This window comes from Jaculus jaculus, chromosome 5 (assembly GCF_020740685.1).
Source record: "Jaculus jaculus isolate mJacJac1 chromosome 5, mJacJac1.mat.Y.cur, whole genome shotgun sequence".
Classification (NCBI taxonomy): Eukaryota; Metazoa; Chordata; class Mammalia; order Rodentia; family Dipodidae; genus Jaculus; species Jaculus jaculus.
In genome coordinates, this window is record NC_059106.1 from 68,115,573 (window position 1) to 68,133,787 (window position 18,215).

General features: G+C 51.3%; 1 protein-coding gene across 2 annotated transcripts; it reads left to right on the forward strand.

Moving 5' to 3' along the window:
- Window positions 1-323: 323 nt before the first annotated feature.
- On the forward strand, window positions 324-18,215 carry Csf3r (colony stimulating factor 3 receptor). Of its 2 annotated transcripts, XM_045149989.1 has the most exons (17): window positions 324-420; window positions 1,753-1,807; window positions 5,579-5,662; window positions 8,784-9,083; window positions 10,410-10,533; window positions 10,650-10,837; window positions 11,598-11,767; window positions 11,855-12,008; window positions 12,092-12,171; window positions 12,516-12,729; window positions 13,472-13,660; window positions 14,189-14,290; window positions 14,553-14,699; window positions 14,810-14,950; window positions 16,628-16,721; window positions 16,826-16,904; window positions 17,256-18,215. In XM_045149989.1, the coding sequence occupies exons 3-17, from the start codon at window positions 5,599-5,601 to the stop codon at window positions 17,730-17,732; spliced, it is 2,523 nt and encodes an 840-aa protein (XP_045005924.1). In that variant the 5' UTR covers window positions 324-420; window positions 1,753-1,807; window positions 5,579-5,598; the 3' UTR covers window positions 17,733-18,215. The 2 variants fall into 2 exon arrangements, with proteins under 2 accessions (XP_045005924.1, XP_045005923.1); XM_045149988.1 differs by lacking the exons at window positions 324-420; window positions 1,753-1,807 and adding an exon at window positions 1,980-2,082.

The window sequence follows — 18,215 nt, forward strand, 5'->3', positions numbered from 1 at the left end:
AGACAGAAGTGTGGGTTACACTAACTTGGAGAATGGTCCTGGGTACTCAGCGATGGCCCCCAACCAGCTTGGAGTCTGACCCTGCCCTGCCTCAAAACATGGAGTTCAGGAAATCCGGAGGCAGGGGAAAGGACCTGCCGTTGCCACATACTCAGCCCTTTAAGACCCCTAAGGCAGGAAGGTCACCAGCTCACCAGTTTCCCTCAGGCTCCTTCCTGAGAAGAAGGGGCTGCTTGTGCCCCCCAAGGGTAGGGGCCCAGGGGAGGGCAGAGGGAAGCTGGGAAGATGTTGCAATCCCCAGTCCCCTGTCCTGTCATTAACGACAGCGCTAGAAAGAGAAGTTTCAGGAACTTGCCCCAGAGAAGAGAGAAAAGGAGAGGAGAAAGCAGGGAGGCTGGGCACCCCTGCCCCAGCCCCAAAGTAAGTAGAGGAGACTCAGGGGTCTTGGGCACCCCACACCACTCCCTCACCTGCCAGGACTAGCTTGGCCCTGCCTCATGATCGTCCCTCTGTGGGTGGCATCAGGGATGGCACAAACAACCGAATATCTCTTTGAGGACATGAGCTGGATTCAAGGATGACCAGTCCCTCTCTGACCCTCAGGCATGGTCAGGTCGCCCATCCCACCCTGTCTGTATCTGTCTGTTTCACTCTTGGCTTCCATCTCTCCTCCCTGACGCCCTCTCTGCTTGCTGCTTCTTTGTGTCTAACTGCCCCGGAGTCTCTGGGCCACTCTCTCCCACTCTCTCTGTTCCTTTTACCTCTTAATCTTACATGCTTGGTGCCAGACCCGCCTGTTTGGCCTCTCGGGGTCAGCACACATGTCCCCTGGGATCCTTGCCTCTGCCTGCCACTCCACTCCACTCCTGCTCTGTCTGTTTTGGTGGTGCTAAGGACTGAGCCTAAGGTGTTATAGATGCTAGACAGTCACCCTATCACTGAACCCTGTCCCCAAGCCTCCTTTTGTTGGTTGTTTTGCTTTGTTTTTGAGATGGGCTCTTGCTGGCTGGGAACTCACGTCACACCTCCCTCTCACCTCGGCCTTAAGTGTGGGTTTCAGCAGTATGCCATTGGACCTGGCTATTTTATAGTTTTGAGAACAGATCTAAATTGTCTAGGCAGGCCCTGAATTTACAGTCCTCCTGCCTCTGCCTCCAAAGTAACTGGGATTACACACTTGCAATACCAGAGTAGGTTCTGCATGGGTCTCATCTCTGGGGAGGGGTCTCTGTCCTCTCCCCCCCCCCTGTTTATTCCCAACACCCTCCTCCCCTTCCTAGAGAAAGAATTTCAAGAACTGAGGAAAAGAAAGGAGCTGTTGGGAAAACTGGGTATGATGGGGGGGAGAAAGGGGAGGGGACAGCAAAAACAGGGGGTGCTGTGGCAACAATATCAGACGGCACCAGTGTGCCAGGTGGCGAAGACGGTCAAAATAGCTACAGAGCCCCACAGAGATGGCTAGAGTAATGGGGAAGGACTGAGGAGCTGAATGGAACCCCAAAATGGGGCTGTTGATGTGATGCCCACAAAAAGCAAAGTAACTGTCCTAGGAGGCTGTGGGGGACAGGCACTAAGCTCTGCTGGTGCCATTGACTAGTGTTCTGCCTTAGGGCTCCTCAAAACAGCCGACAGCTACCAAGAGCTCGCTCCAGGCTGGACATGGTGCTGAGGGCTTTAATCCTAATCATCCCAGTTCATCCTCTGAGCAACTCTGAAAAGTGGACACTATTGTCAATCCTTTTGTTTTCACAGATGGGGAAACTGAGGTTTGGAAAGAGGAAGTGACCCATCCAAGGTCACCAAGCCGGTAAGTAGCAGAACCATGAGGTCAGGCTGGGTGATGAGACTAGAACTGGGCCCCAGCCTCTTTGCGTACTTGTCCCACAGAAGTAGATACATGCTCCCACGGGCCCCCAGCTCGTTCTCAACCTGAGCCGGAGGACTAGGGCTGATGCCAAGCACCCCAGCCCCCAGAGACGTCCCTGGGAATGGCTGCCCATGCTACCCAGGAAATGGTGGAGAAGGATAAGGCTGGACTTGAAGCTGCCCCTTGCTCCAACACCAGGGCTTGGGTACAATCAGGTATGTATAAAGATAGGAACCAGTATCCCAAGCCCTGAGCCTAGGAGGCTGCCTTCCGCACTCTGTGTATGTGGTAGGAGAGGATAATTAAACCGGTGTGCTGAAGTGAGGAAGGTTACCAAACACTGACTGGTAGACAGGGGTTGTGGACCACTGTGCAGGTCTCTCTGCACAACGCTCCCTGGCTTTTAAGAGATTACTGGAGGCAGAAATGCATCCAGTTGACAGGTGCCTGTATGGGACTGTACCTGAGCAGTGGAAGAGTCCTTTTTTTTAATTTCTGATTTGCACAAAAGTGGTTTCTTGGCTAAGTCACCAGGCATGCTGACGCTACAATGTATATGAATGCACTGGCGATTTGGGTGAGTCTCCCACAAGCAGGAGTAGCCTCATATGACCAGGACATGCTCATGAACACGGGGGACCTGCTGGGACTCCACCTGCATGTCTGTCTCCAGGGTATATCCACTGGCAGCCGGGTTGAGGGTCAGAACAAACACACACTCAGTGATAGGGGCATTTGTAGCCTTCCTGAGACAAGATCCGGCCCTCCCTCCACTTACACACTAAGGTCACGACCCTATCATGCCAGACCCCGGATGCTCTGCACCCAGAACGAAGGGTGTATAGGACTCCTGTTTGAGCCTACCTCCCCCATTCAGTCAATGTTTCCCTCTAGCCATAGCCACAAAGCCAGCTTTCCACAGGCAATGCCAGCCAGGCTCTAGCCTCAGCTGCTCCTTGTCGCTCTTCTAGAGAGTCTCAGAGGCCTCAGTCTGGTACTCATGAATGAGCAGCCTGTATGTGCCAGAGTTAACATCCCTGGGGCGTCCCTTGTAAAGGGGGGAGGGGGAAAGGTTACCTCAGTTTTCACTGTTTACATGTGGATGTAGCTACCTTTTTTGTATGTCATTATTTTTGTTGAATTAGGAGTACACTTGTATGACTTTGCCACGTGATTTGCAAGTGGGGGGAAGCTACTGTGAGCATGTGCGTGTGTGTGTTTTATTTAAGACCTTTATTAGTAGGTGCTTGCAGTTTGTTGGCTTTTTTAAACCAAGTTGTAAACTTTTATTACAAATTAAAAATGAAGTTCTTAAAAATCTCAACTTGGGGCTGGAGAGATGGCTTAGCAGTTAAGGCACTTGACTACAAAGCCGAAGGACCCAGGTTCGATTCCTCAGGACCCACATAAGCCAGATGCACAAGGGGCACATGCATCTGGAGATCATTTACAACGGCTAGAGGCCCTGGCTTGCCCATATTCTTCCTCTGTCTCAAATAAAAAAAAATTTTTTTAAATCTTGGCTGGCATGGTGGTGCAAGCCTTTAATCCCAGCACTGGGGAGGCAGAGGTAGAAGGATCACAGTGAGTCTGAGGCCACCCTGAGACTACATAGTGAATTCCAGATAAGCCTGAGCCGCTAAAGAAAAAAAGAAAAAGAAAAGAAAAGCTCAGCTTGACCAGATACAAAACAATTTAAAAACCTTTAAAGGTATATTGAGAAAAACCGGGCTTTAAAAAAATGGTCATTACCAAAAAGAGACATGTTTAAGTAAAAATAATAATGCGGACAGTTCTAACTTATCTGGTCAACAGGCAAAAAGCAAACACTTCAGGTTCAGCTCCAATCTTTTTCACGTTCATTTCTTCTTGCTGGATAACTAAGGGATGTGAGACAGCGTTTCCTCGGCCCCGCCCTGCTCAGCCGTGGAGGGCTGGAGGGCTGGCTGCTTTGGTCTCTTCGCCGTCCCGTCTCGTGGTTGAGGGTCCTCTGGGCGTCTGTTTGGGTAGTTGAAGCTGCGACGGTACCGACGTGGAGGTGGCTGCTGACCTTGGGGGCCATCTCCCCTGACTTCCCCTGTCCTCCGCATTGCCGGCCCCTCTGGGCTGTCCTTGGCGGGGAGGAGCCCTGCGGAATGGTGGTCTAGACCCCATCCGTGTTCCGTCTCCCCGGACGCCTCGCTGTCCCGCACCCTGGTGGTCAGCACCGCATCACTTCTCCCTCGCAGGAGGGAGGGATGCTGTGGTCCACGCCCGTGGGCTCCTCGGGTAGTGAGGGCGGGCCCGGCCTTCAGGAGCGCTCTCCCACCCCTCCTTTCCCCGCTCTCACGGTTCTGGTAATTGGTGGAGGACCCCCACCCACCCCCACGGCGAGACAGCCTCTACGATGGTTACGGCCTGCTGCGTATTCACTGCCTTGATCCGGACTCCACCAGGGCCTGCAATACGTGCCCATGCGCTCGCTTTTCCGCTCCCCCGACACCCAACCCCACAGCGTCTCCGCCACCCCTGCCCGGTGAGCCTGCCTTAGGCAGCGAATGCCTCTTCCTGGGTGGCATACCTGTTGATGAAACCATACCCGTTCCGTGCACTGAACCATTTTGCAGCTCCTAAAGCCTTCCTCGCGATGACCTTTTTCCTGCACCACCCTGCGCCGCTGTGGTAGTGCCCAGCTTTGGGGCTTGGTGTTGGCAGCGCTGGGCAAGTGGGGGAGGGCTGGGGCCTGCTGGGGCACTTGCGGCTCCAACCAGGGTTGCCACTCCTCTCCCGGTGTGATGGTCTGGTTTGTTTTGTTTTGTTTTGTTTTGTATTTCCTTTTTTTTTTTTTTTTCTGAGGTAGAGTCTCACTCTCTAGCTCAGGCTGACCTGGAATTTGCTGTGTAGTCTCAGGGTGGCCTCGAACTCACGGTGATCCATCCTACCTCTGCGTCCCAAGTGCTGGGATTGAAGGCATGCGCCACCACGGTCCTTATTTGTTAATTTACACTATAGAGTGATTCCCCACTCCCCACCCCCATCGTGTCAAGGTTTTACCCTACATGTACTGGAGTATTTACTTGTTTTAGAAATAAAAGGGAAAGGAAAAAGAAAAAGAGGGTAGCTGAGCCAGTGAGAAAATGCCCCTGTTCTCAGGATAAACTGTCCAGTGAGGGGACAGTTCGGTTTTACATGGCTGTTTTGGAAGGTACTAGCAGCACTGAACCCAGTTATCCATAGAAGTGACCAAATGAAGATGAGCCATGTTTCAGGCTTCTCTCTTCATTGTCCCTATTCTCTCACCTGCTTCTAGAACCTTCTCTCACCTGCCTCTAGGACCCTTCCAGAATAAAATATATGCTGGCAGGCTCTTGGATTGAGCTTGGCTTTCTGGAGGAAGACTGCCTTGGGCAGTAGGGGAGGGAGAAGTGTGTGTTCCCCTCTGCTCCCTTCCCTGCTCCTTCCTGGGAAGCAGGTATGATAGAACGGTCTAAGCGTGGTCACACAGAGCCATTTCCTGTGTGCCAGGTACAGGGGCAAAGCCCTTGCCTCAGTGTCATTTCCCATCTTCCTCCCCAAGTCCTGTGCAGTACAGAGACTGCTGTTACATCATTTTGCAAAGACACTAAGGCTCAGAGAGGTCAAGTAACCTGGCCAAAGCTCCTTGGTGGCAGAGCAAAGATTAAACTCAGTTTAAACTCCAAAGCCTTAACTACCACCCCCACCCTTCTCCAGGTGAGCACCAAGTTGGCGGCATGGCAGGGCCGAGAGCCTGCAGCCTGGCCAGAGCTGCCCTGATCCTCCTGCTGCTCCCAAGAGGTGAGTGACTGAGGGGTCTGGAGGGTGGGGGTGATACAAGGAAAGACCCCTGGGGTGGGGGAGGGGTATCATGTCCTACACAGCCACGTGTCTCCTGAGAATCCCAAGGGGCTCAAGCCTGAGCTCCAGTAGGAGCTCCTAGTCCTCTCCAGAGACCCCCACCCACCAAGAGTAAGTGTGACGGCCTATGAGCTGGTCAGTCGACACAAGACATGGGCATCCAGGCCATGCCTGCAGATCTCCTCTGGGCTATCAGAAGAAACCTCTGAGTGCTACACAGCCTTGGTAGGATAGAGCATAAACTAGGAGCTGGGCATTGGTAGTGCATGTCTGTAATCCCAACACTCATGAAGGCGGGGGAATCAGAAGTTCAAGTCCATTCTCAGCTACATATGAAGTTAGAGGCCAGCTAGATGAGACAGAGTCTTAGAATAGAGACAGAGAGAGACAGAGAATAGAGAGAGGAAGAGTATCAGGAGGAGAGGAGAGGAGGTGGAAGGGAGAAGAGGAGGAAGAGAAAGAGGAGAAGGAAGAAGGGGAGAAAGAATGAGTTGGCTCTGTTACTCCAACCAAATAGCATCTCCTCTTAGGGCCTCACCATCTCCATCTCTAAAATGGGCCCGAGAACACCCAAAAGGAGAGAAGGCCAAGTGCACATTCACTCACTCATTCAAGAGCTAGTCTCACCAGAAAAGAAAAGGAAATAAAAAGTCAGGTGTGGTGGCACACACCTTTAATCCCAGCACTCAGGAGGAAGAGGTAGGAGAAAGGAATTTGAGAGCACCTTGAGGCTATATAGTGAATAGGTCAGTCTGGACTAGAGCGAGACCCTACCTCAAAAAAATAAAACAAAAAATCCCCAAGGGCCCACCCCACTCTGTGCCAGGCCAGAGTGTAGCAGTGAGGCCTTTGGCTTCATGGAAACTCAAGTGTAACCGGGAGCCAGAAAAGCAGCCATGTCTCTATAATTACATAGGGAAGTAAGAGCTTTGGGAAATGACAAGGGATTTAACTAGCCTGGTCAGTCAGAGTACAGTCTAGCTCCCCAAAATCCCAGAGAGAGGGCTGAGGGAGAGGAAAAAATGCACCACAAAGAGAGGACAGGAAGGCAGAAGTCCACAGATAGGGAGAGATCGTGGAGTCTCTGCAGGAACAGATCCAGGGACTGCAAACAGAGATAAAGATCTGAGCCAGGACAGAGAGAGAGAGCCAGGCACCAGGGGACAGGGCTGCATGTGGGGTCTGGAACTTGCAGCTTGCTCTTGGTGAGAGGGATGGTGTTGCAGTTACCTTCTCGTTGCTGATACAAACACCCAGCCAGAAGCAGCTGGTGGAAGGAAAGGGTTTATTTCAGGTTTACAGATTCGGTGGGGTGGGGGGGAAACATCCTCATGGTGGATGTCATCACACATCCACAGCAGGGACAGCAGCCAGCACCCGCAAGCACAAGCTGACTCTGAACACACACCTTAGAGCCAGACTCAAGATCCACCCTCCAGCAACACACCTCTTCCAGTAGGGCTCTGCCTGCTGGAGACTTAGAATTGTCAGAAGTTTAATCTTAATTAAAAACACTTGATGGGCTGGAGGGATGGCATTTGCCTGCAAAGCCAAAGGACCCAGGTTCTATTCCCCAGGACCCACATTAGCCAGATGCATAAGGGGGAACACGCATCTGGATTTCATCTAGCGTAGCTGGAGGCCCTGGCCTGCCCATTTTCTCTCTCTCTCTCTCGCTCTCTCTATCTATTTATCTATCTATCTTTCACTCTTTCTCTGCCAATAAATAAATAAATAAAATATTTTTAAAAATCACTTGAGGCTACAGGGGACAGTTACAGTCAAACCACCACACATAGTAAAAAAGGCAAACACTCTACCACTAAGCTATAGCCTCAGCTCAAGGATCTGATCTTTATCTTTTTATCTTACTTTTTTTTTATGTAGGGTCTCACTCTAAACCAAGGTGGCCTGGAATTCACTATGTAGTTTCAAGGTGGCCTCAAACTCACAGCAATCTTCCTACCTCTACCTCCCAAGTGCTGAGATTAAAGGCGTGCACCACCACATCCGGCTCCTGATCTTTATCTTAACCATGGCAGTAAACACTTACTTGCCAGGCACAGTTCTTTGTGCCTTAAGTGTGTTATCTCATCTAATTCCTCCAGCAACACGAAGGTAGGAAGTATTTTTTAGTCCCCATTTTAAAGAAGAGAAAAGCAAGGCACCAAAAGCCAGTTACATACCAGGGTGACATAAGCAATAAGCAATAGATGCAGTCTGGTCCCAATGTTCAGGTTTGTACCCATTGGACCATGCTGTCTTTTTTTTTTTTTTTTTTTCCAAATCAGGGTCTGGTTCTAGCCCAGACTGACCTGGAATTCACTATGTAGTGTCAGGATGACCTCAAAGTCACCACCATCTTCCTACCCCTGCCTAGTGCTGGGATTAAAGGTATGCACCACCACACCCGGCCCATGCTATCTTTGTAAGCAGTCATGTGCCTTTAAAGAGCCATGATCAAGATGGGGGTCACACAATCAGATCTGAATTTTGCAAAGATTGCTGTGGCCACAGCTTCTTATCACTGATCATGTCTTTCACCACCCATTCGCTCTCTGGTGGGGAGCCAGAGCTGGTTTACATGAACAGATTACACATATCTCTTCCAAGCCACATTCAGGGAAGGCATACTGGTAGATGGATGTTAGCCAAGATGGAAGCATTCACACCACAGGAAGCATTTCTACCATGGGAAGCATTCACACCACAAGAAGTGTTCACACCATGTGAAGTGTTCACACCATGGGAAGCATTCACACCACAGGAAGCATTCATACCATAGGAAGCATTCACATCACAGGAAGCTATGCATACCCAGATCAGGGGATTCTTACCTCTGCAGAGCCTTTTGGTAAGATTGATAATCACTAGTAGTTCTAGCTCCCCCTGTAGAGCTTCTTGGGTCACCACAGGCACACACCCTTCCCAGTCCAGCTCCCAAGTATTGAGGGGTGGGGCCGACAGTGGAGGGCTCTGAGTCTAAGAGGACAAAAGCCTCCACATGACTCAGGTGGGCCTGGCAGAAAAGTCCTCCAGGGCCCATCTTCTTCCACCCCAGGCCTGGAGAGCTGTGGGCACATCAGGATCTCAGCCCCCATTGTCCATGTCGGGAACCCTGTCACAGCCTCCTGCACCATCAGCCAAAACTGCAGCCACCTGGACCCAAAGCCACAGATTCTATGGAAACTGGAAGACGAGGCAAAGCAGCCTGGGGACAGGCAGCAGCGCCTGCCCGATGGGACCCTGGAGTCCACCATCACCCTGCCCCACTTCAACCACACTCGGGCCTTTCTCTTCTGCTTCCTACAATGGGCCAACAGTCCACAGGTTCTGGATCAAGCTGAGCTTCGGGCAGGCTGTAAGTCCCTCTGGCCATCTACCCACTCTGCCTCCAGTGCCCTCCTGTCCATATCAGGGAGAGAAATGACTAATCTTTTGGGGGCATGATAGCAAGGGAAGGTTCCCACCAGCATTCTGACAGTTAAGATGTGGAACTTGACATTTAAGGAGAGTGAGTACTTGCTGAAGGCCACACACACACCAATACAAGTATGCTAGTGTGGAAACCATTTGTCTGCATGGCTGCCGAGCAAGCCCGGGGCCACAGCCACAGAGACAGGGACCGGGGATCCAGGGAGGTCATCCTCCGCCAGCTGAGCTTGCTCCCAGCTCCTCCCCAGCTCATTCCCATTCCTTTGCAAACTGAGCAGGATGGCATTTGCGCCAAGTCTAGGCCTATGAAGCAAACAGGGACTAAAGCCTTACTAAAAAATCAGTGATAGCGGGGCTGAAGAGATGGCTCAGCAGTTAAGTGAGCTTCCTGTACAAGCGTAAGGGCCTGAGACCACCAGAATTCAAATCTTTAGATACCATATAGACGTCTGGCCATGGCCATGCATGCCTGTGATCATAGTTCCTCAGGAGAGCAGAGACCCAAGAATCACTGGAGCTCTGCAAGCTGCAGAATCAGTAAAGAGACTCCCGCCCAAAACCAGACAAGCGGAAGAGTGACGATGTGGGACATCAATGTTCTGATGTAGCCACCCTAGGCAAGCATATGGGGTCACACACACACACACATGCGCACCAAAATAAAAAAGGAATTAGCAATAGTTCAATGGTAGGCTGCTTTCTTAACATCCTACCCTGGATTCCATCTCTAGCATAGCACAAATCAGTAAGAGAGCCAGGTGTCCATAGCCCTAGTACTTGGAAGCTGAGGCAGTAGGATCATGAGTTCAAGGCCAGCCTCATAGCGAGAACTTGTCTCCAAAAAAGAAAGAATGTCTATCATAGTATTAGGTAACACGTCCAAGCATGTCATTCTGAGTATTCAACATCTAAGAAGTCATTTAGTCATCACAGGAACCTAGGTGGCAAGTGTATTACAGATGAGGAAACTGGAGTATAGAGCAGTCCAGTCACTTCAGGAAAACCCAGCTAATGAGTGGCCGAGACAGAATGGAAACCTAGACTTCGTGGACACTGACAAAGGTGCCACCAGACTGACAGGAGTTCTGGGATACTCAACCTTATACCTGCCTGTAATGTGGCTGCCCCACCAGGACCACACTCCATGGAGACTGGGGTGGACAAGGCTAGCCCAGAGAGACTAGCCCAAGGAAGCAAGACCACAAACCTCGTCCACCCTGCCCGCCCCTCACATTGTTCCCATCCTACACAGACCCTCCCACAGCACCCTCCAACCTGTCCTGTTTCATGAACCTCACAATCAACAGCCTCACCTGCCTGTGGGAACCAGGCCCTGAGACCCACCTGCCCACCAGCTACATCCTAAAGAGCTTCAAGTGAGTAGGGCCCCCATGCCAGCTCCTTCCTCTGGGTCCTGGGCACGAGTTACCATGGGAGGGGAGAGCCTGGCCTTCTTCCTTGGCCTGGCATCTCAAGCCCAGCCTGTTGGCAGGAGCCGCATGAACTGTCGGAGCCAGGAGGACCCAGTTGTGGACTGCGTGCCTGAGGAAGGGCAGAGCTACTGCTCCATCCCCCGCAAACACCTGATCTTATACCAGAATATGGTCATCTGGGTACAGGCAGAGAACGCACTGGGGACCAGCGCATCCCCACAGCTGTGCCTTGACCCCATGGATGTTGGTGGGTGACACTGGGTGCAGAAAGAGAGAATGACACCCCCAGGTGGCCAGACCTAGAGAAGCACAGGGAAATAAGCACAAGCCCAGTTACAGCCAGGGAGACCCTAGAAGATCTCAGTAGAGAGGCAGAGAGGGAGACATGGGGACCCAGAGGCTAGGAAACGCATTCCTTCTTTCAACCAATTTCTTGAGCAAAGGTAACAACTGATAAAAAGGCCTTGAGAAAAGAGTGTGAAGAAAAGACTTAGAGCTACCTCGGCAGAGTCTAAATTAAGGTTCAATAGTTTTGATATGTTCAAGTATTGCATTTGTACCATTCAGTTGGAGATTATGTATCCTAAATATGGCATTCTTAGATTTGATGAGATTGCAACTAGAGCGTAATTAATACATTAGTTAAAACGGCTGCTATTTAAAGACATAGAATGTAACTGCACTGTAAAAGATATTGTGTGTCTTAAAGAAATATTGCCACGTCCAAAACAGGAACCATTTTTTTTTTTTTGCTTTTGCTTTTGCTTTTGCTTTGTTTAAACACATGCCTTTTCCGAAAGAAAAAAGAAAGGAAGGAAGGAACAAAAGGAAAGAAGGAAGGAAGGAAAAAACTTAGAGAAAAACAGGCCCATTACAAAAAGACAGAAACATGCTAACACATACAGAGAGCAAGAGAGGGAAAGTGGAACCAGGAAGAGGCAAGAGGGAAGGTCTAAGATCCTTATATGTGGGGCAGAGAGAAGCTTGATAATCTCTACTTTATGCAGTGAAACTGGAGCCCCCCACCCTATGGGGCATGAAGCCCAGCCCAGATGTAGCCCCACCTCCAATGGGCTGTCTGTGGCTGGGCTGGGAACCCTGGAAGCCAAGCCTGTTCATGGACCAGAAGTGTGAGCTACGCCACCGGCCATTGCTTGGAGGAGCCAGCTGGGCACAGGTGAGACAGAAGGAAACCCCCAGGCCCTGAGATGGGAGACTGAAGGAGGAGCACGTTGGGCTCAGAGTCATTCTTATGCTGTACCAGGAAACCGGCCTGCCCTCCAGCATGCACACCTATGAGCTCTGCAGGCTCCTCCCGGCCACAGCCTATGCCCTGCAGATGCGCTGTATCCGCTCCCCCCTGCCGGGCCACTGGAGCCCTTGGAGCCCCAGCCTGGAGCTGAAGACCACCACTAAGGGTGAGTGGGTGATGAAGGGATGGGAGTGGCCCCTCAGAGCCCAGCACAATCCCCAAGGACCTCTCCTCTCACTCCACCCACAGCCCCCATCGTCAGACTGGACACGTGGTGGCGGCAGAGGCAACAGGACTCCAGCACGATGGGCGTGGAGCTGTTCTGGAAGGTGCCGCCTCCTCCTTTCTTGTCCAGACACAACCCCGTCGTCGCTGGGGCTCAGGACTCTGGTGGGAAGGGGAGGGATCTGGGAGACCCCTTGAATACACTTTGCATATACGTTGCCCATGCCTTAGAAGCCTCTGGAATAGGCTAGCCCCAAAGTATCCATTCAGTGAATAGTTATGCCCCTGCTATGTACACTGGCTTCTTCCTTCTCTCCCTCTGAGATCCTGGCCCAGGGGAACAGAGGGAGGAAGGTGGAAGAGAGGCCTGTCCATGCCTCACCCCAGAGACTCCCCCAACTCACTGTGTCCTAGACAGTCTCACTGCGTTCTCCCTCACCCACCACAGCCAACACCCCTGATGGAAGACAGTGGGCAGATCCAAGGGTACCTGCTCTCCTGGAGCCCCTTGGGTCATCAGGAGACAGCCCTACCCCTCTGCAACACCTCAGAGCTCAGCTGCGCTTTCCTACTGCCCGCGGGAGCCCAGACAGTGACCCTCAAGGCCTACAACACGGGTGGGAGCTCTCAGCCCACCCCGGTGGTCTTCGTGGAAAACAAAGGTAAGGGGAGCGCAGCTGGACAACAGGGAATTCAGACGCTAGACTGCCTGGGTTCGTGTCTGATCCTACCACTTGCTTACAGAGTGACCTAGGCAATGGGCTTTCCTTCCTGGCCCCTGTTTACTCCAGATCCAGCATGAGAATGGTAACAGTGCCTCCTGACTGTGGGTTGGCTGTGAAATTACCATCACTCGCTGTATTAGATTAAACTGAGAGTGCACATGGGAGAACACACTCGCGTGCACACACACATAAATACACACACATACTCATACACATATCCTCATACACATGCATACATAATTCACAACACACACACACACACACACAGCGCTAAGATTCCCACTTTTAAGCTGGGTGACTTTCAATAAGCCACATTACCTCTCTGTGTCTCCCATTTTGGTCATTTATATAGTGGCAACCACAGCAGTACTTCCCTGGGGTGGCTATGAGAAGACTCAGTGAATCACATTTGTCAAAGACCATACTTGGAACCTACCAGAAAGTTACCTATGTGCCAGGCTCTGTGCTAGGCTTGTTCCATGCACCTTCTCCTTTAAGGCACACTAAGTTCCCCCCAAGTAGGGACTTTTATCATAGTTTCCTCGTTATAGATGAGAAGATTGAGGCTCGGATATTGACCTACCCTGTAAATAACAAAGGCAGGATTTGAATCCAGGCTTCTGGCTCCAGGGCCTACATTCTTTTACAACTTCACCCCTGTTTCCTACTCTGTCCCTAGGTCCACCCCTGACCGGACTCCATGCCATGGCCCGAGACCTTCACAGCCTCTGGGTGGACTGGGAACCCCCTAGCACTCAGCCTCAGGGCTACATTGTTGAGTGGGGCCTGGGGCCCCCCAATCATAACAGCAGTAATAAGACCTGGAGGATGGAACATGACGGGACCGTGACAGGGATTCTGCTACAGGGTGAGGAGGCTGCACTTGGGGGCTGGGCAGGGGAGGGGAACTAAACTGAAGGCATCCAGGGGCAGCCTGAACTGCCCTACAATGGCCTTCCTCAGCCTTCCCCAGCCTTCCTTATCTTTGGCTGGTCTTATCTCAGATCATCACCAGTGGAGAGTTCTTCCTACAGTCTAACTGGATCCTTCCTTAACCTTGCCCCTCTTTCAGATCTCTTGTCCTCCCTCCCCACCCCTCTCTTTTTCTTTCCTGACCCATCAACTAAAGACATTGCTGAGACTAGATAAAATCAGGTGTGGCAGACACTAAAGATTCTGAGGCTAGAGCCAGGCATGGTGGCACACGCCTTTAATCCCAGCACTTGGGAGGCACAGGTAGGAGGATCACCATGCATTCAAGGTGGCCTTGAGACGACATATCTAGGTCAGCATGAGCTAGAGACCCCCGCCTCCAAAAAAAAAAAAAGATTCTGAGGCTAACTCCTGATTGTCAGCAGAGATGAGCCCCCAGAGTGCCACCCCATCTTCTCTACAGAGAACATCAGTCCCTTTCAGCTCTACGAGATCGCTGTGGCTCCCCTGTACGAGGGCACCGTGGGACCCTCCCAGCTCACCTATGCATACTCTGGAAAAACAGGTTTGGCAGCCCTCAGCCTCTCCCCAATTCTCTCTTCTCTCCCCACCTGGGTTCCAGTGGTCAGGGATATGGGGAACCAGGATCGTCTCTACCTCTGGCCCTGGAGAAAGAAAGGTGTTTCCCATTCTGAAATCCTAGATTACAGGTATGCAACACCACACCTGGCTCCTTGGACTCTGTTTTCTCACCCACCCACAGTGCAGGCCAACTCCAGGGCTTACTGGCTTCACACCTTCAGCCCCTCTACCTCTGTCTCCCACAGTCTCTCCTCGTACCCCAGAACTACATCTAAGGAACACTGGCAAAACCTGGGTGCAGCTGGAGTGGGTACCTGAGCTCCCTGAGCTGGGGAGGAGCCCCCTCACCCACTACACCATCTTCTGGACCAATGCTCAGGACCAGTCCTTCTGTGAGTCTATCCGCGGCTCTCCATGGCCGCACAAGACCTGGGAAAGGCACTTAGCAGCTCTGAGGTGGCTTTAGCACCCCAACCTACACTGACCATATGTCTCACCCCAGCCACCACCCTGAACGCTTCCTCCCATGGTTATGTCATCCATGGCCTGGAGCCCGACAGTGTGTATCACATCCACCTCATGGCCACCAGCCGGGCTGGTGACACCAACAGTACAAGACTCACCCTGATGACCTTGGCTCTAGGTAAGCATTCAGAAGGGCTGGCATTGATGGATGCTGGGGGGTGCCCCGCTCAAGGGACCCTAATGAACATGCCTTTGGAGCTCCAGGTCTGAGACATGAGACTCAGTCCCACCCATGGATCCCCATTTTGGGGAGAGCTGCCCTCACCCATGGTCCCAGACTTACTCAGCATGAAATGCTTTCTAAACTTTTTTCTACCCATGACTTCTTTTTGCCTGGAGGAAAAAAAAAAAAAAAAAAAAAATATATATATATATATATATATATATATATATATATATATATATATATATATATATATATATATATTTGTGTGGGTTTTTTTTTTTTTTTTTGAGGTAGGGTCTCATTCTAGCCCAGGCTGACCTGAAACTCACTATATAAACCCAAGCTTGAACTCATGGCAATTCTTCTACCTTTGCCTGATGAATGCTGGGAGCCACTATGACTGGCTGCCTGAACATCTTTCAAGCAATCCCAGCTATATAGGTATATCAAAAAGAATTGGGGCCAGGCGTGGTGGCACACACCTTTAACCCCAACACTTGGGAAGCCAAGGTAGGAGGATCGCCATGAGCTCGAGGCCATCCTGAGACTACATAGTGAGTTCCAGGTCAGCCTGAGCTAGAGAGAGACACTACCTCGAAAAACCAAAAGAAAAAGGGAAAAAAAGAAAAGAATCGATAACTAGTTGTCCAGCATGCACAAAGTCCTCCATTGGAACTCCAGCATCACATAAAACTGAGCGTATAATCCTAGGACATGGAAGGTGGAAGCAGGAGGACTAGAAGCTCACAGCCATTCTCAGCTACACAGGGAGTTCCAGGCAAGCCTGGGCTGCACAAGACCCAGCCTCAAAAATAATTAATTAGGGCTGGAGAGATGGCTTAGTGGTTACGGTGCTTGCCTGCAATGCTTAAGAACCCATGTTTGACTCTCCAGATCCCACATTAGCCAGACACACAAAGATGACGCAAGCACAAGGTCACACATGCCCACTGGGTGGCAAAAGCATCTGGAGTTCAATTAGTGGCTGAGGCCCAGGCTTACATGTAAAAGTCTTTCTTTGCGGGCTGGAGAGATGGGCTCAGCAGTTAAGGTGCTTGCTTTCAGAGCCTAACAACCTGGGTTCAATTCCCCAGTACTCACAGAAATCCAGATGCTCAAAGTGGTGCATGCATCTGGAGTTCGTGTGCAGCAGCTGGAGGCTTTGGTGTGTACATTCTGTCTCCTGTTTATCTCTCTGCTTGCAAATAAATAAATAAGTAAAAAGTTTTTATTTGCCACAATCAACCTATTGTTTCTATAAAAGCAGACATCTTTGTATGTACAGTGAAAATATTGCAATTCATTAAGATACAGAAGTCTCAAATCTGAGCCAAGACGCTTCAGGCAGTGTTCACTGGCATCACGTGGTATGATGGCATGCCCAGCGCGGTGTTCATATTGTGTGTTCAGAACCAAGGCTGCAGTGAAGCCGCGTGATGCCACACAGATGAGCACCGACCGCAGAATCCTAATGCATTTGAGGATGAATTTATTTTTAGTTGTTGCATGTTCAGAAACCTTTATCTGTTGCCAATTTTTTCATGAACGTCGTCTCCTCCACCCCCAATTTGGTAACCCTATGGGATTAGTTTAAGAAGCTGTGTCTTCTGGCTTTTCCTCTCACCGCAGGTGGGTCCGAGCTACACATCTTCCTGGGCCTGTCTGGTTTCCTGGTCTTGCTCATCTGCCTCTGCATGGCTGTCAGGTTCTGCTGCAGGCCCAGGTGAGCGCTTTTGAGAGAACTCACTCCCGCTCACAGGGTGCTGAAGGGCCGGGGTTGGGGAAGTGGCATGCCTGACCCAGGCTTCATCGGATGTTCTCCAACAGGAAGAACCCCCTCTGGCCAAGTGTGCCTGACCCAGCCCACAGCAGCCTGGGTTCCTGGGTGCCTACCAACATTGCAGAGGTGAGCACCTGGAGAAAAAAGGAAACAGCCTGGGCTGAGAGCCCAGGAGCAGCCAGGGGAGGGATGCCCTTCTGCCTTTCTGACAAGCATGCTGGCCTGTGTCTGACTTCCAGCCAGAGGATGCCAGCCTGGGTTTGAATCTCCTAGCCCTATCTCTGCACTGGGCAGCAGGAGCAGCGTGGGCTGTGCATGTCAGATGTATTTGAGGAACATATAAGGGTGTTGAGCAAGTGCAGCCCTCTGTTCACCATGTGACAGCAGGAACATCCCACCTGCCTCACCTCAGAAAGGGACAGTGTCCAGGCAGACATCTAGATGAACCATGCTCTCACTTTGTGTCCCCATGTCCAGGAGACCCTCCAACTCCCCAGCCTCCAGGACTCCAGCATGCCACCCATCACCAAGATCACTGTGCTGGAGGAAGAGAAGAAGCCTGAGCCCTGGGAGGCCAGCAGCAGCTCAGAGACCTACAGCCTCCCTACCCAGGTCCAGGCCTACATGCTCCAAGGAGACCTGAAAGCAACTTCCACCCAGTTCCAGCCCCCATCTAGTACCAGTGACCCAGTCCTTTATGGGAAGGTGCTGGGCAGCCCTACCAGCCCAGGGCCGGGGCACTACATCCGCTGTGATTCCACTCAGCCCCTCTTGGGGGGCCTCACACCCAGCCCTAAGTCCTACGAGAACCTCTGGTTTCAGCCTAGCCCCCTGGAGAACCTCATGAGCCCACCCCCAAGCCAAGAGGATGACTGTGTCTTTGGGCCACTGCTGGACTTCCCCCTCTTGCAGGGACTTCAAGTCCAAGGGGATGAAGGATTAGCAAGCTTCTAGAACTTACCAAGTCTCCACGCATGAACCAACCACTTGAATGGACTGGACTGTCCAGCAGAAAGGAGCCCTCTCTTCTTAAGCCTATCACTATAAGCCACCAGACCCAGGGAAGACAGAAAAGCCCCTTTTTCTCCCTATGTGAGTTCCCTCACACCTCCTTCACAACCTTCATAGGCGGGGCCTCCTAGGCCACCCTCACACTCTAAAATCCAGATAATGCTCCTTCCAGCAGCCCGCCACTAGCCTTTTGCGCTTATTTCCTTTTTTAAGCTCAGTCTCTAACTGGTTTTGGAATTTTGTGTTCTTGTTCTTGTTTTTAAAAAACTCTGACCAGAACCAAAAAAGAGTGCTGGGCATGGGGCATGATGGTGCACGCCTTTAATCCCAGCACTCGGGAGGCAGAAGTAGGAGGATCTCTGTGAGTTCGAGGCCACCCTGAGAGTACAGAGTGAATTCCAGGTCAGCATGGACTATAGTGAAACC